Source organism: Cadophora gregata (genome assembly GCF_030347475.1).
Source record: "Cadophora gregata isolate MNR1 chromosome Unknown scaffold_1, whole genome shotgun sequence".
NCBI classification, from domain to species: Eukaryota; Fungi; Ascomycota; class Leotiomycetes; order Helotiales; family Ploettnerulaceae; genus Cadophora; species Cadophora gregata.
Window position 1 is genome coordinate 960,029 of NW_026695924.1, and position 22,677 is coordinate 982,705.

General features: G+C 48.2%; 8 protein-coding genes across 8 annotated transcripts; 3 read left to right on the forward strand and 5 right to left on the reverse strand.

The window, feature by feature from the left end:
- Positions 1-17: 17 nt before the first annotated feature.
- ONS95_000302 (uncharacterized protein) lies at positions 18-391 on the reverse strand (the record flags this gene model as incomplete). The annotated part of the gene is made up of 3 exons (XM_058493450.1): positions 18-137; positions 215-246; positions 292-391. The coding sequence occupies 3 exons, from the start codon at positions 389-391 to the stop codon at positions 18-20; spliced, it is 252 nt and encodes an 83-aa protein (XP_058363650.1).
- A 284-nt stretch (positions 392-675) lies between these two features.
- On the reverse strand, positions 676-2,118 carry ONS95_000303 (uncharacterized protein). The gene is made up of 4 exons (XM_058493451.1): positions 1,747-2,118; positions 1,611-1,697; positions 1,419-1,545; positions 676-1,352 (listed from the first exon to the last, which is right to left on the reverse strand). The coding sequence occupies exons 1-4, from the start codon at positions 1,981-1,983 to the stop codon at positions 745-747; spliced, it is 1,059 nt and encodes a 352-aa protein (XP_058363651.1). The 5' UTR covers positions 1,984-2,118; the 3' UTR covers positions 676-744.
- Positions 2,119-2,192: 74 nt separating this feature from the next.
- Positions 2,193-6,312, forward strand: ONS95_000304 (uncharacterized protein). The gene is made up of 4 exons (XM_058493452.1): positions 2,193-4,234; positions 4,296-4,579; positions 4,632-4,917; positions 4,980-6,312. Exons 2-4 carry the CDS (start codon positions 4,550-4,552, stop codon positions 5,768-5,770), a joined length of 1,107 nt encoding a protein of 368 aa, XP_058363652.1. The 5' UTR covers positions 2,193-4,234; positions 4,296-4,549; the 3' UTR covers positions 5,771-6,312.
- A 10-nt stretch (positions 6,313-6,322) lies between these two features.
- Positions 6,323-9,547, reverse strand: ONS95_000305 (uncharacterized protein; the record flags this gene model as incomplete). The annotated part of the gene is made up of 3 exons (XM_058493453.1): positions 8,637-9,547; positions 8,307-8,472; positions 6,323-6,975 (listed from the first exon to the last, which is right to left on the reverse strand). The coding sequence occupies exons 1-3, from the start codon at positions 8,757-8,759 to the stop codon at positions 6,323-6,325; spliced, it is 942 nt and encodes a 313-aa protein (XP_058363653.1). The 5' UTR covers positions 8,760-9,547.
- Positions 8,975-14,775, forward strand: ONS95_000306 (uncharacterized protein). Its single transcript, XM_058493454.1, has 2 exons — positions 8,975-11,992; positions 12,038-14,775. The coding sequence occupies exons 1-2, from the start codon at positions 10,504-10,506 to the stop codon at positions 13,405-13,407; spliced, it is 2,859 nt and encodes a 952-aa protein (XP_058363654.1). The 5' UTR covers positions 8,975-10,503; the 3' UTR covers positions 13,408-14,775.
- Positions 14,776-16,644: 1,869 nt separating this feature from the next.
- Positions 16,645-17,106, reverse strand: ONS95_000307 (uncharacterized protein; the record flags this gene model as incomplete). Its single annotated transcript, XM_058493455.1, has 1 exon — positions 16,645-17,106. One exon carries the CDS (start codon positions 17,104-17,106, stop codon positions 16,645-16,647), a length of 462 nt encoding a protein of 153 aa, XP_058363655.1.
- Positions 17,107-17,559: 453 nt separating this feature from the next.
- Positions 17,560-18,541, reverse strand: ONS95_000308 (uncharacterized protein). Its single transcript, XM_058493456.1, has 4 exons — positions 18,255-18,541; positions 18,020-18,204; positions 17,840-17,948; positions 17,560-17,787 (listed from the first exon to the last, which is right to left on the reverse strand). Exons 1-4 carry the CDS (start codon positions 18,402-18,404, stop codon positions 17,782-17,784), a joined length of 450 nt encoding a protein of 149 aa, XP_058363656.1. The 5' UTR covers positions 18,405-18,541; the 3' UTR covers positions 17,560-17,781.
- A 2,002-nt stretch (positions 18,542-20,543) lies between these two features.
- Positions 20,544-22,157, forward strand: ONS95_000309 (uncharacterized protein). The gene has a single exon (XM_058493457.1). It carries the CDS (start codon positions 20,797-20,799, stop codon positions 21,913-21,915), a length of 1,119 nt encoding a protein of 372 aa, XP_058363657.1. The 5' UTR covers positions 20,544-20,796; the 3' UTR covers positions 21,916-22,157.
- Positions 22,158-22,677: the final 520 nt, after the last annotated feature.

Below are 22,677 nucleotides of genomic sequence, written 5' to 3' on the forward strand. Positions count from 1 at the left end.
TTTGGTAGCTTGGAATGCTAGGAGATTGAATTTGTGGTGCTGTTGAGGTGTTTTGTGCGAGAATTGTGGGGTAAAACGGTTGAGGAGAAGATATTCACCACAGCATGGCTGCCTGATTGTTGCCAACGAGCGAGTGCCTAAAATCAAAGTCAGAAGATGAAAGTTAAATGTGGTGAATATGGTTCGAGAAGCATGAACCCGGACTAATACCTACCTGAGTAGCAAATGGGGGAACACGTGATGGATCTGATGGGAAAGACTTTCAAGTGGACCAACGCCAAGAAGACATACAAATAAAGATCTTGTATGCTGTGTATGTTCTATCTCTGCCTTGAATCTCCTTGTTCAAGCCATGATACATTGTAATGAACGCTCTCTTGTTATCTAGCATTTTTCCACCTGATAACAAAAGATCCGAGACGGAGGTATCTATTTCGTGAGATTAACTCAACTTCTGGTGACCATGATGGCGGATCCTATGTGCGAACAACAGCATACCGTCTACCGTTTCTTCGTGTATCCAAAAAGTCTATCATCATCATTCATATTCAATGGGGTCACTTGATACGGAGAATCAAGAACTTGTCTTCTTCTCCCATCTGCGGTATCTATTAGCCTGATTCTATCATCTGATAGAAGATATCATATGCAGCAATTGCGGAAGGGATTATTCACAGATCCAAGAATAACTTCCAGAGAATGCTGAACAACAATCCTTGCAAACCATTGCACAGGATCCTGGTCTTAAGTCCTCGTCCAAATAATCCCGTGACTCCATCTTGAAGGACAACTAATTTCGCCGCCTCGGCTGTACAATTTCATTAGTCCAACCCCCCCGGAAAAGTTCAAAGGGTGACATGAGGAGCAATACTTACTATACGAAACCTGCGTGTCATTAACCTGGCGATACGTCTTCACAACTCTCAAAGAATTCGACACCGTATCCGACACAACCGAAGCCACGAACCCAATAAACGCAAGACGCAGAAGCCAGACGACGATCGAGTGCTTTGGAGGTTCGGGAATGTTTTCGAAAAGGAAGTTGTAAGTTGCAAACCAAGGGTAATGACCGACGAAGGTCGCGGCCGCAGTTGCGAATGCACCCCACCAGAGACTGCCGACTCCGTTTGACTTGATGCGCTGACGGAGGAGGGTGGTACCTCGGGAACCTTGGACTTGGAGAGTGGTTTTGAGAGTGTCGATTGGTGTTAGGATCATGCGGAAGGAAGCGGCGCAGAGAGATGCGAATACTGTTTTGATTGGTGTTGGGAGACCCTTCAAGTAGGAATTTGACTGTAGTAAAGCAAGGATGCCGGCATTGGCAGCTGTGTCTCCGAATCGTGACACAGGACCTGGAGATGTGTTAGTGTCTCGCACGACTTTCAAACCCAATATAATATATCATGGGGAATAATTACCTTGCACAAGAGCAGCACCCATGCCCTGGTAATACCGAATGAACCCTCCATCAGCATACAGAGTCCGGGTCGCAGCGGAGAATGAAGTTCCAAAGCGATATTGATAATTCATGATAGTGCGAAGTGGCTATAAATTTGTCAGTCAACACCCATATGAACATGATAATTCTAAGACTCTCTAAGACTCCATACCATCAAAAGTAGCACTTGCAAGACCATAGCCGCAGCACCACTCAACCCCCCTCCAAGAGCCCGCTTCAGTGCACCTTTCAAATCGAACTGTATATTTAATCAGCGGGGTCAATCAACCGAAACTAAAAAGATATACCTCAACATCACCACCAGCATCAATCCACCCTTTAACAAACACCGACAGAACAAGAGCCCCGAAAAGAACCCAGAACCCCCTCCAAACCCACCAACTCGTCGTTCTGCCACCCTTCTCAACCTCATCATCTACATTAGCCTGCTGACCGGGCTGATGATCGCCAAGCAGTGGCGATTGTTCAGTCTGCTCGTGCACATGCGCCTGATCTTCTGTATCTCTTTCACTTGGTTGGGCCATGGTTGATTCCTAGATGTTTGGGGTTAGGAGATGTGTTGATTAGAGGTCGTGGTATGCCCCATCTTTGGATGAGATGGAGAGTGGTGATGGTGTGGATTTGTAATTGGGTTCGGAGATGTCGTGCTTGCTTTTGCCGAGAGCCGGTTGACAGTCCGGTAGGGATGTCACGTGTGTTGATGGTTGGGTTAGGGGCTCGCTAACTTTTTGAGCAGGAGGATGTGGTTTCAATTGAATATGTACATTATATGTGTGATCCAAGTACTATTTCATTCCTTCCCTGGCATGAGAACCTAAGCCTATAATGAGCATCCGAGGCTTCGACTCGAAAGAGGCTTAACAAGCTTCAAGAAGCCTTCCGTCCCTCACTTATTGATAAATCAATACGTACCCCACTGTCCAATGTAAGATATTTCAAAGTGGTCTACCAACTCCTTCTTCGTCAACACCATACTTCCACAACCTCAACTCTTTCACCTCCGTGAGCAGCTCCTCCCGCCTTTGTGTATCACTTGACCCCTACTCCCGTGCAGCATGCATCATCCAACCCGACAGGCTAGCTGGAACATACTCCAATACATCTTGTAACACCAGTCCTATAGTCGAGGCGAGTTAGGCGGGTGTGACTCAATTGAATTAGTCCTCGTCTAATAGTGATGCTTCAAGCTACAGCAGCCACAATGACACGAGGCTTTGGTTTACCTGCCGAATAAATTTGAGCGACTATTCCAAACATAACAAAAGTGTCTTTGCATTGTCCTTAACTGACTAAGTTTGGTCACTTGCTTTTTGCTCATCGAAAAGATCAGGCTGTGACGCGTGTCTTCGCATCCTGTGGATAGAAAGCTTGATTGAGGTCCGAGTCAGCCTTGCATTGCGATTAGAGAAAGTCAAAAGTGCAAAGAGTCGCTTGAGGGCTGCGAATAAACCTAACAGAGAATACTGTGTGCTAAGCTTAGAGGATAGGATATAACTTTCCTTCTGAAAGGAAGTTTGCAGTTTGCGTCACTCCTTGGATTGGGGCAAGATGCGGAGCATAAGGTAACAAAGCGAACAACACCAAGCTCTTGAATAGATTCCTATCCGGCCAATTATGAAATATGAGAAGGAAATCTCTATCACCTCCTGGGCTATACTATGGAAAATGAAAGACAGCTTAGAAGTACTGAAAATAAGTCAGAGAGCGCCGTGCGCTGCAGGAATAATAATTGGTCAAACATCACTTGAAGTTGACGAAGGGACAAACATTACTTCCGGCCGCAGTCTGGAGCTACGCTTGGCATGACTTGATCCTGAGATTAAGAGTCCAAATTCTCCCAACACCGCAGCGTGAGACAGCTCGAGACGCAAACAACGCACGTGATAAATCACAACACCAATGAAGATTCAGGCTCTGAACTCTTCCTGATTGCTCACCGACGGATGGATGCCTCTCAAGCCGTACGCCTCATCACTTCTCTGATCCCGGCTCAAGCTCAAGCGGTACAACACAGAGTCCTGGAAATCTGCTTGCCGAGTAGCAAAGCAACACAGCAGGCGGCAGGGGCACAAGCCAGAGCAGCTGATAGGATATTCAGGGACTGGGGAAAAGCCAGCGGTTGCCAACCGAAGCCGCGAGGCACACACAGCGATGCATTGTACTGCAGCCGGGCACATAGTTGGGCAGAAGAAGGAATGCACCAGAAGATAGATGGGTAGTCGCGGGCAGCCTGACTCCGAGCATGAGCATGAGCATGAAAACTGTAGGTGGTAGTTGGGAGCTGAAGCTGAAGCGGAAGCCGAAAGAGCTTTCTTTTGTTGGCTGTCCAAACGCACCTCAGACCACTGGTCCACATTGCAAACAGAACATGGGAATGAAAACAACAATCTAACAATAAAAGAAGTGAGCATAAGAGAAGAGAATAACAGCAGGATAACATCAAGGTCCATCTCCCAACCCTCGATGAAGTCAATTTACAGGCTAGGGCTACTTTAGGTTCGACCCACAGGCGCGTCACCCTCGCAGATCCGCTGAAAAACACGCGACACCAGCCTGTTGGCTCGGGAAATTTCAGCTGATCTCCAGCCTTCAGGCTCAAGCTTCACTCTACCTCACTCCAGCCAATTTATCACCACCACACAAAAACAGTCGTTCAACAATATGACTACAATGAGCCTCATGGCGCAATCGCCGCCTATTCCGACCATTATGAATTTCGTACAACGATATCGAGTTCTGCGAGACCACCAAGATAGCAGTGATGAGCTGATCAAGGTCCGTTTGATGAAGCTCAACCTGTCGACAGCTTTGGAATCTGTCTAACTTCGACTTACAGGATCTCATGCTCTACGCCGAGGGAATCGAAACACAATACCGAGAAGAGAATACTCGTTTGACACAAGAGTTGAATGATGCACAATTGGATTTGGAGGATGCCAGGCGCTCCAGAAGAGACTTGCAACAGCAGTTGAATCACGCACAACAACGCATGGGACAGTTTAGCTTTGATTGTGATAATATGAGGGTACGAAGCATCTGCGGAGGGGTCACGATGCTTGCTGATATCTGCAGAATCGAAATCCGTACATTATGGTGTTGATTGATGGGGATGGCATGATTGTAAGGGTCTCTGGCCCCATTGCCAGCTTGCACCCACTGACTTTGTCTGCAGTTCAACGAAACCCTAATTCGACAAGGCATCGAAGGCGGAAAACAAGCAGCAACTCTTCTACGAAATACGATTCTCGATAACTGCCACGATCTCACGGATCAAATCGAAGTTATGGCTAAAGTTTGTGCGAATATTACTGGACTCTCCAAAGCTATGCGACGAGATGGATCTCTAGACAATCCGGATGATCTTAGGGAATTTACGTTAGGATTTACACAAGGAAAAGCTTCGTTTGATTTCATTGATGTTGGACATGGGAAGGAGAGGGCAGATTCAAAAATAAAAGGTACACAGCTCACAACATCTGCGAGAAGCAACCCATGGCCTGGCCACGACTGACTTCAATAGAATGTATGCGCTGGCATCTACGAAACCATAATTGCAAACAGATTCTTCTTGGTATTTCCCACGATGCTGGATATGCGCCATTTCTGGACGAGGTCGTAACAAAGGACGACCGAAGCAGAATTACCATAATTGAAGGTCCACCCATTGTCCGCGAACTCTCAGCAACCGGACTCCAAATCCTGACACTCAACGACATATTTCGGGCCGAAAAACTGATTGATCGTTTGCCTACAAATGAAGTCCCTTCAACCTGGGCAGGAGTTACATCAATCGCCCCTCCAGTTCCCACCCCGTCCCCAGTATCAGTCAAAAGTGGCAGCACAACCACCATCTCCCTCAAAAAGGCCACTCCCACACCCACCCACTCCAAGCCCGTCCCCATCTGGGCGCCCACCCCCCGCGGTCTCGACCCCCCCATAACAGTCAACGCCGCGGTCCTCGACCGCATCAAGCGCCGCACCACAAACAACAAGTTATGCAACAACCACTACCTGCGCGGGCCCTGCGCCAAGGGCGACGAGTGCTGCTTCGAGCACCAGTATAAAGCCACCGAGGAGGATCTGAAGGCCATTGCGTACCTGACGAGGTTGAACCCCTGCCTGAATGGTCAGGATTGTGAGTTGGAGTTTTGTATTTATGGGCATCATTGTCCGAGTGTGTCGTTTCCGGGGGCGGGGAAGGAGCCTGTTTGTACGGCTTTTGGGTGTAGGTTCCAGAAGGAGGATCATCCGCCCAATACGACGATTAAGCATCCAAGGAAGGAGAGGTGGGAAAAAGAGTATCAGTATTAGGGTGGGTTTGAGAATTGGGGGAAGGGGAGGGGAGATGGTCGTTGTATGATGTGGTGGGGGTATAATTGTTATAAAACTATTTGGCTGATGGTATTTTGGCTTTGGGAGAGGGGATGGGATGGACGAGAATATGTTGTGTCGGAAGGGAAGCATAATTTGTATAAGGGCTGCAATTCTTGTACGTTCAGATAATTGGCCTGGCTGTTTATTGAACAGAGAGGATGGATATATCTAGCTGCTGGACATGTAGTGATCGAAGCTGTGATCTTTAAGCCCTCAAATAGTACGGCGACTTTGCGTTCCGCATACTCTTTACTTCCACGCTTCGCTTAATGGTTGACTATTTATTCTTCTAGAGATTGTCACTCATTCTAGTAATCCGTCTCAGCTTCATCTCTCTCTGCCCGAGCTCCCATTTATGAATGCAAAGTGAATCCTCTAGCATTTATCATAAGCTACTCACCGCACCATTCATCTCATCATATCATATCTCTAGTCCTCTAGTCACTACGACCCCTCCACCCATCCCCCATCTCCTCTCCCTCTCCCCCATCACGACTTCCCCTCTTCCCCCTTCACATCCCCCTTAACACTAAACTCCTCCCTACTAGGCCTCACCCCAAAAATCGTACTCCCCACCCTAACCTCCCCACTCCCCGCCCTAACCGCCTCCTCAAAATCCTCACTCATCCCCATACTACACTCCAACCCTCCCTCCAATCCACCTTCCCCCTCCCCTTCTCCACCAGCCCCAGCCCCAGCCCCTCCCTCACCCCTCCTCTTCACACTCAACAACCCCTCCCCCACAAGCTCCCTCTCAAGCCTATCCCTCTCCTCTCTCAAGCAAACGAAATCCTCATTTTCAGCTCCTTCACCGGAACCTTGACCGGAAGCTTGACTCCGCGCAATAGATCCGATAGTCATGAGCCCGAGGAGGTGTAGGTGTGGACAGGTTTGTAGGATGTGTTTTGCGAGGAGGGTTGTTTCCTGGCCGGGGGTGACGCCGGATTTGGTGGGTTCGGAGGAGGTGTTGAGTTGGATGTGGATGTTGAGGGGTGGGAGTGGGGAGGATGAGGAGGATGTTTGGGAGAGGGTGGAGGAGAGGGAGGCGCGACCGGCGTTTAGCTGGGTGGCTTTTTTGGCGGAGTCGACGGAGGAGACGAGGTGGAGGTTGGGGAGGGTGGAGGTTAGGGGTTTGCATTTATCTGGAGGGGGAGAGGGGAGGTTAGTTGGTGGGTGGATAGTGGAGAGTGTTTGAGGTGGGAGGGCGGAGAGGAGAGGATAGGGGAAAGTAAGTGAGAGAAAACAGGAGAAGTAGAGGAAGATCAGGTAGAGGAGGTCTAGCCAGTGGTCTGGCCCTGGCCAGCGTGGACTTTGTGGTTGACCATGATAATAAAAGGTTGGCCCTGTCTGGAAGGGTCGGAACAACACTCGAGTCCAAACTCTGAAGAGAATGTAGGCAGCATTGGAAGAGCAAAAAGTGTCTGGGAGAAACTCTGATCTCGTAAGAAAGATAAACTAGCCCTTGCTCATCACAACAGCTGCTGCCGAAGATCTGGGAGGTGCAGAAACGTCTCTGCTGTCAATGCCTGACTGACGACGTTGCACCCCCGTGTAGACTCAGAAATGCTCAGTTGCCCTTGACTGCAGGAGTGATACCAGAACCCAAAATTATGTTGAGCAAAAGACACGCAGTAATTGCCGGGAGCTGTAAGCATGATCAGAAGGATTGTGTCAAGAGTGACCGAAGCGAGTTATCGTCGTGACTTCCACGGTATCGTTCACAGGCCAAAGATGTAGCTCGACACAGCGCTAGACAGAATTCCAACTTGGACTTCTGCAATACTGTCCAAATCCAGGCAGTGTGATGAGCCGCCATGATCTCAACACTGCACAAACACCCTCAAGCCAATTATTATTATCGCCAAGACGGCGATATGAAGCAATTCGTACGCCATCTAGCCAACAGCAAACACCCACCACAACAAACGAATCGCAACACATCCGACCTGCATCTATCCCATCCCCCGCACCCCACAAGCAATCAACCAAACCATGCAGGAGCTAGGAGATAAAACACAACAGCTAACCAGCCAGCCATACAAAAAGCTTGGATGCCTTAAGTCCGACGAAATGAGGAGATAAGTTCGGCCAAGAGACTTCGCCTTAGCTGGTGCTGGACTGGATGCATGTCGCTCTTAAGATGCATGATTTGGAGGATTAAAAGTGGTAGAGAGTTAAGTCCGAGATTGTAGATGTGCAACAAAAGATGTTTTCTGGAGGGGATTTGCCATCGTGGGGAATGAGGTGTTGGGGAGGGATAGTAATCAAGCTGGAGACTTCTCCAGACAGGTTTGTGAGAAGATCCACGTGATTGGGATTTACATGTAGATATCTACCTTAAGGTAGGGGAAATTTAAACTTGAAAGAAAGTAACAGCAAAATCAAAGCTTAAACTAATGCCTAGAAACACAGAACAGAGCAAACAGCGATGAAACAAGCAGAGCGAAACGAAGAGATACGAAAGTAAACTCACTAGACTGTAACCCCCCGATGAAATGCCATTTAATATCTTTCGGCAGAATCTCCGCCTTCTCCATCAACTCCTGTGCATAGTTCTCGCCGAAATGTCGCTGGCCGGCTTGATACAAGGCCTGGATATCGGATGCGGGTTTTAGTTTGGAGACCGCTACTAGGCGGACCTGTTCACTTATCATCAGCTGTGTCTTTCGACCTCATTCTTATAGGATATAATTTGTTCAATTCTAGGCTGGCTTGGAAGCTGGGCTGTGAATTTGAGGGAGGGATGGCTGGCTGGGGGTGAGAGGGAGAGGACAATGGTCACATGATGGAGAGATGGACGTACATTCCTTCCGTTGCTCGCTTTGGTGATGCGGCTCTGTACGCTCTGAAGGGCTTCTACGAGGCTCTTTGCGCGTGCCGGGTCTATCTTCATGTTGGTTTCTGCTGTATTAGCCTGCTCGCTCATGGTGGATGTGAAGGGCTGATGTCGGGTGCTTGCGTGTGTCTGTTTCCTTGCGGTACGGTGCAGCTCTCAACTGAGTGGTTGATGATGATCTTGATGTGAACCGAGAGTGGGGAGCTCGACAGCGGAGTGGAGTGGAAACTGATGCCGGTGGATAGGGAGCGCAGTGGGCGGAATACTGTTGAGTGCGTTGGCGCGGCGGACTCCCGCTGGCAATATACAGGTGTGGAGAGGAGAGAGAGGGGAAAATCTGGTGCGATCGAAATAGAAACACGGGCAACGGGACCGGGACAGGCTCGGGTCGGCAATCTAAGTCATCTAATGACAGAGTTTTTTCAAGGGAGGTTGAGCAAGCTTTTCGTCGTGCATGGGTGGAAAACTTAGGATGTTACCGACCTACTCTATTTTTCTATTTCTGCTGCAACTCCAGATGGATGTTGGGAAAGATGGCAAAGAGAAACTGGGATGCTGCAGGTTTTGTTGGCTGTGGCAATTGTTCGGAGTATACCCAGTTGGGCAGTTGAGAAGAAGCGAAGCTGCGGATGTTGTATCTTGGGCTAAATTCCAGGGCGGCGTGGATAACTCACGGCCATGGAATGATGTCAATGGCGCTTTGCCCTTGTCTTTGAGGTTATTTGGAGATGCTGCGTTATTGAATGTTGAACGTTGAACGTTGGACTGGCTGGCCAGGCCAGGCCATGCCTCTTCCAAGGACAGGTTCGAGGTCAGAATTGTTCCATTACAGCCTAGGTAGGAAGTTGGAGACCAAAGCGCTGTTCATCCTCCGGTATCACGATTGCACAGTAGTAGTCTATCATCCAGTCGGCAGACCGGCACCCCAGGATTGCATTGTTTCAACCTGCCGTCGAATTGTTTTTCTCGTTTTAATAGCATGTCAAATATCATCTCATCTCACCAGGTCCTCGTCCTCGTCCTCGTCCTCGTCTCCCATCGCGATCCAATGCTTGTCCTCCCACCTGTCTCACGACCCTCTTGGATCTGAAACGCGTGCGATCAAACTCCCCCGGCTTCGCCGCCTCTCACAGGCCCGCCGCTCGCTGCACTGCTCGCCTGGGTTTCGCCTTCTCAGCCCCGACTGACGTACCTTGCAGGCGCCGTTCAGCTTATCCCTGCCGATCCCAGGGATCCCAGGGGTCTTAGGGGAGGTGGGGCCCCTGCAAAACAAAATCAGGGGGGAAGGAATTCGACGACGACGGCGACTGTCTATGTCCAGTTTGTGTCTTGCAACATCTTCTTTTTCTTCTACTATCCATCTCACCACCCTCGTTTCTTAGTTGCGTTCCTCTCATCTGCATTACTTTGCGGATTTTGGAAGGAGAGAGAATTGATTTTCTTTAGCTTCGGCACATCGTCCAGGTGTGCATTGGCTTGACAGGACTAGACCAAGGGAAAGAAAATACGAGAAACGACATCATAGCTTCGTCGCCCTTGACGGTCGAGCAATCATAGCATCACACGACAAACATACGCTTGACGCGAATCCCATTTCTATCTGACGAATACGGTGCGAATCGATCTTCGATTCTGCATACCCCGAAACCGCCATTGATCAAAGATCTTCGCCATTGTCTAAGCGGCATTCCACGACCCCGCCTACAATCCTCGGGCGAGAGTGACTTCACAAAGTCTTTGCACCAACCTCCAATCTCGAAATACAAACCAGACCCCAGTTCTGGTGCATTCATCTGCAAGTCTCCTAGAGACACTACGTACATAATCCACCTTCATGTCATTACGAAGTCCTCGAAGTCCTCGATCTCCCACCGATTTCTCCCGTCGAGGGTTCCAACCACTCCCGACGACCAGCCCAAACATGGGAACCCCATACGATTCCGAGGGCGGCATCCCCCTCACCAATGTCCAGACACGCTCTTCCTCGACAGGAGCCAGGAAGCAGGGCGAAGGCGTCATGAACGACAACGATCTCAGCAACCAACCCACATTCAAAGATGACGAGAAGAAAGGACTGTTCCACCGCGGTGGACGACGCAAGGTCAAGAAGATTGATAGTAAACCTGTGCGTGTGGGCACAGATGGGGAGGAGATAGCTCTTACTGGGCTGGGAAAAGTATACAGCAAGATTGTCAACTTCTCGGTGGTTACAAGATACCTGATGTACGTGGCGCCAATAGCAGCGTTGATTGCGATTCCCATCGTCATCTTCGCCATTACGGACAGGAATGCTCGGTTTGCTGGCACAGGAGTCAAGGTCTGGCTCTTTTGGCTGTGGATTGAAATCATCTGGCTCAGTATCTGGGTCTCGAAACTCGTCTCGAAGGCTGTACCGAACATATACATGTTTCTCAGTGGTGTGGTCTCCTCAGGAACGAGAAAGTATGCTACTATTCTGCGAGCTGTCGAGATTCCTCTGTCGCTAGTAGGATGGTCTGTGACGTCGCTGGTCACATTTACGGCTTTGACATCAACACAACTCAACCCTGGACCACAGAAGGGATGGATTGATGTCATGAAGAAAATCCTAGCACCAGCTCTTATTGCCAGTATTCTTTTCCTGGTTGAGAAGATGCTCATTCAATTGATCAGTATCAACTATCACAAGCGGTCGTTCGATGGCAGGATCAAGGATTCGAAGAGAAATATTCACCTTCTGGGTCTGTTGTACGATGCTAGTAGGACGTTGTTCCCTGTCTACTGTCCTGAATTTGTTGAGGAGGACTATATCATCAATGATAGTATTGAAGCTATGTTGGCCAAGGCTACAGGTCAGAAACCCAGTCACACACGATCTGGGTCTGCTACGCCAATGAGAATCATTGGGAATATTGGACGTGTTGGAGATAAGGTCACCTCAGTGTTCGGAAACATCGCTTCTGAAATTACTGGAAAGCAAGTCTTCAACCCCACTTCATCTCACTCGGTCATCATTGAAGCTCTGGAGAAGACCCGTTCTTCTGAAGCTCTGGCCAAGCGATTATGGATGTCTTTTGTTGTGGAAGGAAAGGAGTCCTTATTCGCTGAAGACGTTGAAGAAGTCCTTGGCCCCGGACGAAAAGAAGAGGCTGATGAGATTTTCCGTGCTTTGGATAATGATGGAAATGGAGATATCTCTTTGGAAGAAATGATTATGAAGGTTGTTGAGATTGGAAGAGACAGGAAGGCTATCAATGCCAGTATGAGGGATGTTGGACAGGCTATTGGGGTTTTGGATTCGGTTCTTGTCACTATTCTCTGTGTCATTATCGTGTTCATCTTTGGTAAGTTACCCCTGCTTCTAATGATGCATATCTAACCATCAATAGTTGCATTCCAAAATACGTCCTTCGTCACAACACTCGCAACAGCCGGTACTACCCTGCTCTCACTGTCTTTCGTCTTTGCAGCTACCACCCAAGAGTTCCTCGGTTCTTGTATCTTCCTGTTCGTTAAGCACCCGTACGATGTCGGCGACAGAGTAGACATCGATAAGGTTTACCTCGTTGTGGAGCAAATCTCCCTCCTCTTCACAGTCTTCAAAAGAATCGACACCATGAAGATGGTCCAAGTCCCTAACATCATCCTCAACAACCTCTGGATTGAAAACGTCACACGCTCCAAAGCCATGAAAGAACAACTCGAGATGTTCATCTCCTTCGACACTACGCTCGAAGATATCGAGCTTCTCCGTGCCGAAATGGAAGCCTTCGTCCGCGCCGCCGACAATTCCCGCGACTTCCAACCAGACATCATCCTCGAAGCCACTGGAATTGGTAACATGGACAAGCTCCAACTCAAGGTCGAAATCAGACACAAATCCAACTGGGCAAACGAAACCGTCCGCGCATCTCGCCGCTCCAAATTCATGTGCGCACTCGTCCTCGCCCTTCGCAAGATCCCCATCTACGCTCCCGGTGGCGGTAATGAACCTCTCGGCGGCCCAACAAACCCAGGATACAGCGTCGCCGTCCCAGATGACTGGGCGGCTGCCGCGCGCGACAAAGCCAAAGCCGCAAAGGAAGAGAAACGCTTCTTTCCTACCCCCAAGACAGATGATACCGCCTCCTCTAGCAGCGTCGACCACCTCGGTCTCGGTACCAAAACTGAAGAAGGCGCCGCTGATGCTCTCAATCGCCGGAAACCTACTGAAGATCCTAGTGCGGGGTGGGTTGCTGCACGCGATGAGGGGGATGCGTTCACCGAGGAGTTAGAGCGCAAGCGGAGCAATGATATCGATAACCTGAAAGAAACACTTCTCAAGCGCGCAAGCACGAGGGGTAGACGCAGACCAGGCGAGCATCTGCCCCCTTCGCCGAGTATCTATACTACGCCTAGTCTGAACGTTCAGGCGCCTAGTCCGAGGAATACGCAGGGTTTTGGGGTGAGAGATGTGGTTGATGAGGAGGCCGAGTTGGAGACTGGGCATAATGGTGCTGGGTATGGCTCCAGTCAGAGCCAGAACCAGGGTGCGTATGGTGTACAGGGACAAGGACAGCAGGGTGGTGGGATGGGATATCCTATTTATCCTTCTTCGAGTGCGCCGCAAGGTCAGCAGCAAAGACCAGGTACTGGTCAACAGGTTGCGCCGCCGCCCAATGCGGGGTCGTCGAGTGCTCAGCAGCAGCAGCAGCAGCAGCAAGGGAGGGGTAGGAGGTTGAGTTTAGGGTTTAGAGGCCCGGGGGGATCGTCTTCTTGAAATAGGGGAGGAGGGTGAGGTTGAGAGTGAGGGTGTGAGTGAGGTTGAGTTTGCATGGTTGTACAAATTGGGAGGATGGGAGGGATGATACCCGGAGGAACAAAAATGTGTTGGATACAGCTTTGGATTTAAAATGCATAGTTTGCATTGGTGTAGAATAGATACATTGGTGTAGTAGATAGTTGAGCAGGCTTGGATATCGAATATTGAGTAGATATCGGCTATACTGAGAACTGGGCTTTAGAAAGTCGAAAGAAATTATCAGACAATGAGAATGAAATTCCGCATTATAAAAAGCACCAGGATATAACAGGAGCATTAGTAATCTTCTCTTTTCTTCTTTCCTTGTCACATGGTTGGTGGTTAGTGTAAGTAAAGGCAAACAATATATATCTCAGAATCCGCCGCGTGTGCGGACGGTGGACTTTTTTTTTTTTTTTTTTTTTTTTTTCTTTGGGAAAGTAAATTGATTGATTGATTGGAGGCAGGCGGTGGAGGGCAGGTAGCAGGTGGCAGGTGGCAGGTGGCAGGTGGTAGGGGATTGATTAATGACAATGAGAGTGGCAATGACATTAAGAGTCAGAGCGAGACTGAGGCTGAGACTGAGATTGGACAGTGACAATAATACTTCTCAATCTCAATGTTTATAGTTATGGCGTCTTGTTTTGTTTTGTTTTATTGAGGTGGGGTGGGGTGGGTTGTTGAATAGGCTGCATATGAGGAGGTGGAAGAGGTAAAGGAATAACGATATCCTTACTCTTACCAAAACGATTAAAAAAAATAGAACATTGAGAGAGCGGCACACCATACCATATCATACCATACCACACCATTCCTTACCTTTATCTCACGCAACCAATGCGGGTCTGATATATAATCTCTCCATGTCGCTTGAATTCCTTCTTCTCTATGGGATAGGAGGAGGGTATTTATATACCTTTCCCGGCTTTTCCGGCGCCCATCAATTCCTTTGAAAGTGGAAGTGAAAGTGGAAGCGAAAGTGAAAGTGGAAGCGAAAGTGAAAGTGGAAGCGAAAGTGAAAGTGGAAGCGAAAGTGAAAGTGGAAGCGAAAGTGGAAGCGAAAGTGGAAGTGCCATGGGGAAAGTGCCATGAGTAGATTTTGTATTCACCAATGCACGTCAAGGCAAGGCAAGGTAAGAAAGAGTCAGATTAAAGGCCACGGTAATTCACTTGGAAACTTGGAAAAGGGCTGGGGAGGTGGATTTGGAATTGGGTTTGGGTTTCTAAAGGGAGGAATGAGGGGAGTGAGTTGGTGAGTGAGTTGGTGAGTGAGTGGGGACTGGCGTGAGAGGGTGAGAGGGTGAGAGGGTGAGAGGGTGAGAGGGTGAGAGGGTGAGAGGGTGAGAGGGTGAGAGGGTGAGAGGGTGAGAGGGTGAGAGGGTGAGAGGGTGAGAGGGTGAGAGGGTGAGAGGGTGAGAGGGTGAGAGGGTGAGAGGGTGAGAGGGTGAGAGGGTGAGAGGGTGAGAGGGTGAGGGAGTGGGGGAGTGGATGAGTGAGAGGGTGGGTGGGTGGATGGATGGATGAGTGAGTTGGAGTTGGGAGTTTGGAGTTTAGAATTGGGGAGTTGGGGAAAATGGGAAAGGGGGAGGGAGTATATAAGGACACTGCATTTGTTGCAAGCTCAAGAAAGATATGTTAACTCCAAACCCTTACCAGTACGAAACATTCATGGAGGTCGCTCTGGTTTGTACAATTCGGTTGAAGAGCGAGCTGAATTCATGTTTTGTTTGAGCGTGTCTTGGTGTAAGGTGGAAGGTGGAGGGCGCTGGAAATGTGAATGTCGAAAAAAATGTCTGGACGTCCTACCCCGTCCGGTTACCTAGATGAAAATGAGAAGTTATTATACAGGGCTTGTTGTTGTCAAATACTGGTCGTTGTCACATACTCGTCGTTGTCACTTGACGTTTCTCACTGTCCATATCCGTACCATATTTTCGTCGATTGTCCAAGAGAACAATCGTGTGAAATCAAAATAAGCTGAGAAAGATTTCGGACGCATCTCTCGGGTGATGGGGATGTAGTCAAGATCTAAAAGTCAAGTCGAAGCTAAATCTTTGAGTCCAGCAAGAAACAGCCCCGTCGTCTCCGTTGGAGGATTTCCAGGCTAAAGTCCCTGAATATTGAGAAGTTCAAATTAAAATCTGGTCTGCTTGTATTTATACGAATGCATAGCTGTATCTACGGACAGAAGAACAGATAACCTTTTGCATCGATCTCGTACTCTCCAGTCTGTCTGTTGGGTGAATTCACTCAGTATAGAAGTTTCACTTGAAGTGAAGTGGAAAATCAACGTCCTTACCAAGAGTCTTTGAAGTATACAAACTCGTTCAATGTCAGAGTTATTGCGTCTTCAAGGATACGTAGATTGGACAGAAGAGTTCGGATGTCTGGGAGGTGGCAATTTCTTGTGTATTCTTTTCGAGAGTATGATGTTAGATGGGTTGATGAGGGAAGAAAGAGCAATTTGGGAAATAGTTCAGAGGGATAAAGTATGTTTTCTCGCCTACAAACGGTGGAATGCGGGGGAGGGAGGGTATTTTGCTGTCATTTTTGTGATGGCTGTCAACATCACACCACCCGTTACCTGAAGTGACTTCTGTCGAGCTATAAGACTGGATAGAGCTCATAATTATTGAAGAAACGTGTCGGATGGGGAGGAGGAGCCGAAAATGTTGTCCAAGAGGTGCTTTGCATATTGAGGTTTTGAATGACAGGTGCAGGGCATAGGTGTGGGCAGGTAACGCTTGTTCATTCATATTGATTGGAGATATCCGCCTGGGTTCGAAGTGACATATTTATCCCCCAATGGTTCTTAGAGTTGTTGAAATAATGGTATCAGGTGATGTAGAATATCCTGATGAAGAACGGTACCTATGGCTGAAGTATTGGCTGAGAGGCAAAGATTCCTGGCGCCTAAGTTCTTGGCTACTGGTCTCGTGCGGTAACTTTAGTCAGAAGCGCAGGCGATTAGGACTGAGCACTGGCGCTTGAGCACTCTTCTGATCAAAAGTGATAGAAAAAGATTCCGAGTCAGAAAGAGCAGCAGGAAGTATGAGTGCTTGGGAGACTTCCCTAATTGCTCACGTGCGGCTGTTACCAAGTCCAAGGTACCGCACTGTGCAATTTCACAAAAACAGAAACAAATAAAGTACTTCAAGGGCACAGAAATCATTATTGCGCTCCTACATCCAAGTCCAAACAGTGACAACAATCCCCTCAGACCAAATACCCCAACAACCCCGAGACCCCCAAAATCACCGACCCAAGCCAAACCCCCTGATCAAGTTTCCTAGCCGCACTACTCGAGCTCGTCGTCGCCGCTGATTCCGTCCCCGTCGGCGTCTGTGAAGTCGTCCGAGTCCCACTCCCGCTCACACTTGAAGACGGCGCCGCACTTGTCGTCGTAGACACCCGAGACGACGACGCCGTAGCACTCGAACTAACACCAATAGTTGCTAAAGACGGAGGCAAAGTGAATGGCGAGGCGGAGAATGTATTGGTGATGATAGCTGGTGTGAGTGAGGTGCCGATGGTTGCTAGAGATGGAGGGAGAGAGAAGGGTGAGGCTGAGAATGTGTGTGTGATGATTGCTGGGGTGAGAGGTTCAGTGGCTTGAGCTGCTACAAGGGATGTGGCGCAGCTGAGTGCGAGGATGAATTGGAGGGGTTTGGAGAACATGTTTGCAGTATAGTAATAGAGACCTGTTCGTATGAAACATAAACCTGCTTAAGCATGTATGTATGTGTATGTGAAAGAATCTGGGGATGAAAGAGAGAAGTTGAAGTGAGGATCGATCCGTCTTTCTCGTAAAGAGCCGAGCCCACCTTTCCTGATGCGGACTCGCCACCAATGCCGGGGCGCCAAGACTTGTGTTCAGGGGTAACCAGCCCCTTATTCGGTCATCGCTAGGGAGAGAATACGAGGAGGCTGAACTTCATAGGCTGGGAAGGACTGAGAGCACAACCTATTGGAGGGATTTAAGCGCAAAATTATGCTTATGAAAATGAAAGGTCACTTATCATTTAGCGAGTGGGGAGGTTTTATGTGAGTGGTGAAAATGGAAGATGGAGTCTGAGAGGGCTTCAAGGTACGCTAATTTTAGCGAAGAAGCTTGTTGACAAAGACTGAGTTGCTTCCTTCCCTCGAGGTTGCACAAATTAATGATAGACAGAGATGATGACAATCTTTGGTATGAGCCACCATCATGATCACTGATATATAAATGGAGACAGTCACAGTCATGACGTTAAGGAGAGTGAGGATTTTCATTCGAGGAAATACTAGAGAGAGCGTCCTAATTCCCAGCCAACCAGATCACCTGGCACTTCCATTACTCAAGTAGAACCCAAGTATTTAGTTCTACGAGAATTAGTCACAGAAATCAGTATGAGCAGCTTGGGTGGGTTCATACCGGAAGGCAGTAGTAAATGCTCTTGCATTGGTTTCCGTTGCCGTCAGTATACATGACATGCTTGTCATCCTTGAAGATGTTGAATCCATGGAAACCGTTGCTCCCAGTTCTGAGCAGAAGTAAGTATAGGTGCTTTAAATCTTATTTGGTCATGGAAAGCATGTATGATCAAACTCTTACCCGACTTGGACGAAGTTTGCCTGACTTTGAGCATTGCTCTGGATGTTCCAAGTAAAGGTCGTTCCAGTTCCAGGGAAGGTGCACTTCTGGTTTGAACCCTCCCAGGTGTCGACTCCGCCATTGGTGGGGAGACACTGATTGCCTGCAGACGGATTGAAGTTGCAGTTACTGTCATTGGCACAGTACTGGGCAGCGGTTAGTTTATAGTTGTTTAGGATGGAACGTGTAGACTTACAAGAACGACAGAGTAATTGTTTCCACAGTTCACGAGGTGGACTCCTTCACTGCGTTTGGCTAGCTTGACAGTTCCATCTGGAGATGCTACTGGTGTTGCAAGAGCGGAGCCGAAGAGGGCAGAGATCAAAGCGAGCTTGAGGGACATCATGATGTTGGAATTGGAGATTTGTGGACTGAAAAGTCTTTGAAGTGAAGTTGTTGTAAGTGTTCTGAGTTGGTTAAGCTGGTTGAGTTGTCCTTCGATAGACACTGGAAACACAGAGTATTTATACTTGTTGGGCAGGCCAAAAAGTCAAGTAAACATCGCTTCAATACATCGCGGAGATCGGCAATGTGAAAACAAAACCGCTTACATGGCGTTGACTTCGTTGCAATAGCCTATATGCAAGCGACCGATGCAATACGATTACCTGATTCTCCAGCCTGACACCCTCGTGGCGAGGAAAAATTTGGTCATTTGGTACTGGTTGTTGAGTAAACCTTTGCGGAAAAACTATCTGAAAGCTTGTCACGAAATACCAAGACCACCAATTTCTAAGACAGCAAGAATATTCTCTTGGCGAGATCAATGGTTCTGACACTCCCCGGGAACAATCTTGTTGATTTCAAATGCAGTTTTTTCTGAAGACACCGAGGTAGGAGGGGCTCAAAGTGTGGTGACACAAACAGGTCATTCATGCTTCAAAGTAACACAACAGCTGCAGGTCAACTTTCGATTACTGAAGCGACAACCAAAAGTGATATCATCCATACCCAGAAGCTGACAGACATTTACTACCCGAACTATTGTGTAACACCCAGCATGTATACCAAGGTGAATTAGGCTCTTCGGCCGAGGCCCCGGAATATGCTAAATGTCCTTCCTTCGCGCAGACCGCCACAGCCAAGGTTGGGGAAAGCTTGACGAAAGCATGCTTAATTGTAAGCTTACTGGTGTGGTAGTACAATTTGTCGGCCGATAGATTAATGAGGCGCTCTTTTGATATTGTTGCATACTGGAGTCGATTGATGAGAAAGCGGGTTGCATGCAGAGTGGGATTCAGCCTGTGGATACTTGCTTCCGGATTCTAGATAACCGAGTACTTCCGGACGACATCAAAGTAATAGACGGTCAGAAAATTGATCGGGAGAGAAGTGAGGATTTTCAAAAATATTATTAATTGCAAACAACGCTCTCTTGAATAATGGTGTGTAGGGAGGTTATAGCTGCAGAATGTTGGCGGGTGAGAAGGTCCATGCGGGTACTTCCGCTTGCATATGCATGCGTAAGGTGTGGAGGCTGACAACATGGCTGAGCATCACCTGAGCATTACTAACTTCAACTCAGAAAGATAATTAAGCAAGAATGAAATCTAGCTTTAGAATTTTACAGAAAACACACTTGATGTCAGTGCTCCACAGGGAGCGAATTGGGTGGAAAGGCAATCGGCTCAAACTTGTGCTTTGTCCATCTATTTCCCAATTCAGTCTATGAGATGTTTGTTACATGTCATACATTGATACCCGATCATGAAGCACTCTGACTTCACAGAAACCTCTCCAGTTTGCCATCATGCAGTAAGATTTTAGTGGGCATCCACATGATATGGGGCAGAGAAGACGTGGAGTCCATCCTTCCAGTCCACAATATCTCAACATTCATGTTAGCCAGTATTCGACAACAAATCAATTGAGCAGGGCTTGGCTTGTTCAATTGAGTGATACTTGGCACGGCTTTTGTGAAGTTTTGACAAAGACCGCGAGACAGCCAATCAGATTTTTTGCAGACGCATACGTACTCATGACAAGGGGTTACCTAATCACAGGGCAGTGCTGAAATCAACATCCACATCCACGGGTCAGAATTGTTCAGGAGAAGGATTTCTTATATCAAACATGGATCTGAAATGCTGCATCTGTAACTTTTTGGCTTCTAACGGCAATCCTAAGAAAATAGTCTTAAGTTAAAATCTCCATGTTGTACATTCGCTCAATTCAAGTAGAAACGTTCGACGCATGTTATCTATCAAAACTCCATGAATTACAGTTGCTCAGGGAACTCGCGCTGGCTTAAGCTTATTCTTACGACGCGTTCCCCACAAGTCAAAGCCGATAGGAGAGTTTGATTGGATACTCCAGAGGCGTGTTTACTCTTCACGTAATGTCTGCGCCAACCACGGGAAGAAGCGAGGGCACAGCAAAGCTATGAAGAGGAAGAGATACGTGCTCCTGTAAGTGGTTGCGCGGCCTCTTCATTTTGTCCCGCTCCGGATGGACACTTTGCTCCGATGGGGATGAAACTACACAATTGGCAGGTAGACTCGATGCTCTCCGCAGTGTCAACATCGTCACCGTGAGAGTACTGGGGATGGTAATGATGCAACTGTGCCGCAAAAATGAGATCCTGAGTAGTATATAGTTTCTTGTTTGCTCTCTCATGTTACACCAATCCATCATCACCTTCACGCATTCTCACAACGTTCCATCATATTATCAGATTGTCTTCGGCATCGAATTTCTTTCTAATTCTGTCTTGCCTCAATACCCAAAAAGCGACAGCCATGCGAGGATTATTCATCAATCTCCTCTTCCTAGTCACTACGACTGTGGGGTACTTGGTTCCAACACCAAGCGGCAAGTACAATGTCACAGTAACGACCGGGACACTCACAGATCATACCCGTAATGATCGAGAGTTGATGCTATCAGTATTTGAACCTGCAAAGTGCTCATCAACTGCATCCATCCCTTACATGCCGAACACGACCGCCAATTTCCAAGGATCATTTCTTGAACAGATCTTTGGCTTACCTGTCAATCTCTCGCCCTTGTTTCTCGAAGCTCGACTACCAGTGTGTCCTAGTCCTGGCCACCGCCATGCAGGAAACTGCTCGTCTTTAGACGAAGACACGCCTATCCTACTTTTCTCACCTGGCTACAGCATCCCTCGCCTTTATTACAACTATCTCGCATCTTCCATTGCAAGTGAGGGTTTCATAGTCATCACTATCGATCACCCTGGTAATGCAAACATCATTACATATCTTGACGGCCACACAGTCATCAATAACGACACTGTGCAGGACCTCGAAACCATCGCGAAGCAAATACCGATAGTCGCCGCTGATGCATCTTTCATCGTCGACCAACTCACCAACGCCACAGCTATAGGCGAGCTGCTCCCCCATCGCGGTCCACGGGCATTCTCAACAGATCGTATCGCTATGTTCGGGCACTCTCTAGGCGGCGTATCTGCCGTCATCGCCGCCGGTCAAGACTGCCGCTTTCGTGGCGCCATTAATTGGGACGGCACATTCCTGGAAATGCCAGTCAATCTGTCCCAGCCAGTACTGCTCATGAGCCATGGACATGCCGATGAAAGCTGGCTTGCAGCATGGCCATTTCTCAAGGGACCGAAGCTGTGGATTGATATTGTGAATACGACGCATCTGACTTTTTCGGATGGACCTACGCTGTTTGAGGCAAGTGGACAGGATCCTGCGGCGTTGGGCGACTTTCTGGGCACGATTCCACCATCTCGGATGGTGCCGATTCTGGTGGAGTATTCGACTGCTTGGATGAATGGGGTGTTTGCTGGGAAGGTCGGGGGCCCGCTGTTGGATGGGCAGGAGCCGGAAAAGTTTCCAGAAGCTTCGGTTGTGTTGAAGGATAATTATTGAAACTGAAGGCGAGAGACGACTTGCAAAAGATGAATATAAGTTGCTATCGAGAAAGGCCGCGACGAATTTGTGTTTATCTCGCTTAATTCTGTTTTGGAGGAAAGAGGGCGGGGTGGGGTGCCTTGGACTTGTAGTATTCTAGATCGGTCACGAAACTAAATTCGCTGTAATCCTTCTGTATGAAACAATTTGAAGACCGGTTTTCCTCCAAACAACAAACTTCCGTGCTCAGTTAATGCCCACACCCTTGTAGTTCTCGCTGAATTCAAAAGCTACCGTCCGTTGCAATGGCGGAAACGGATTTCGGGAGCATGGCGGTAACGTCTCGAAAGTATTCAAATGAATTCAGGCCAGAGTAGAAGGAAAGATTTTCGAAGATAACTAAAGACACATTCTGTCTGTTCGAAAACTAACATAGGGCTGGCGAGCCACGCTACTGCATGTCGTTGGCTGCTTAAGCCGTGTTGATAATCAGTGCTAGTGAGCCTTCTAGCGCACCTTGCCGAAGATCGAATTTTAAGATGTCGGAAGGCCCCTGAAAGCAAAAAATCCCATGTAAATGAGTTGCTCGGACTTTTTTTGAAACTACGAGTAAGTAGAGCATCCAAGGGGAATGTGGGGGTGGATCATCAGCTGACATGCCAAGCTATTAGAATTACAGTTGCATAAGGAGCTACTACAGAGAGAGAGAATCTCCTATATAAAGGGGTAGCGTACTCAGTAGTACGGCCTATAGTACTAAGTCTACGCCTACAATCCCTA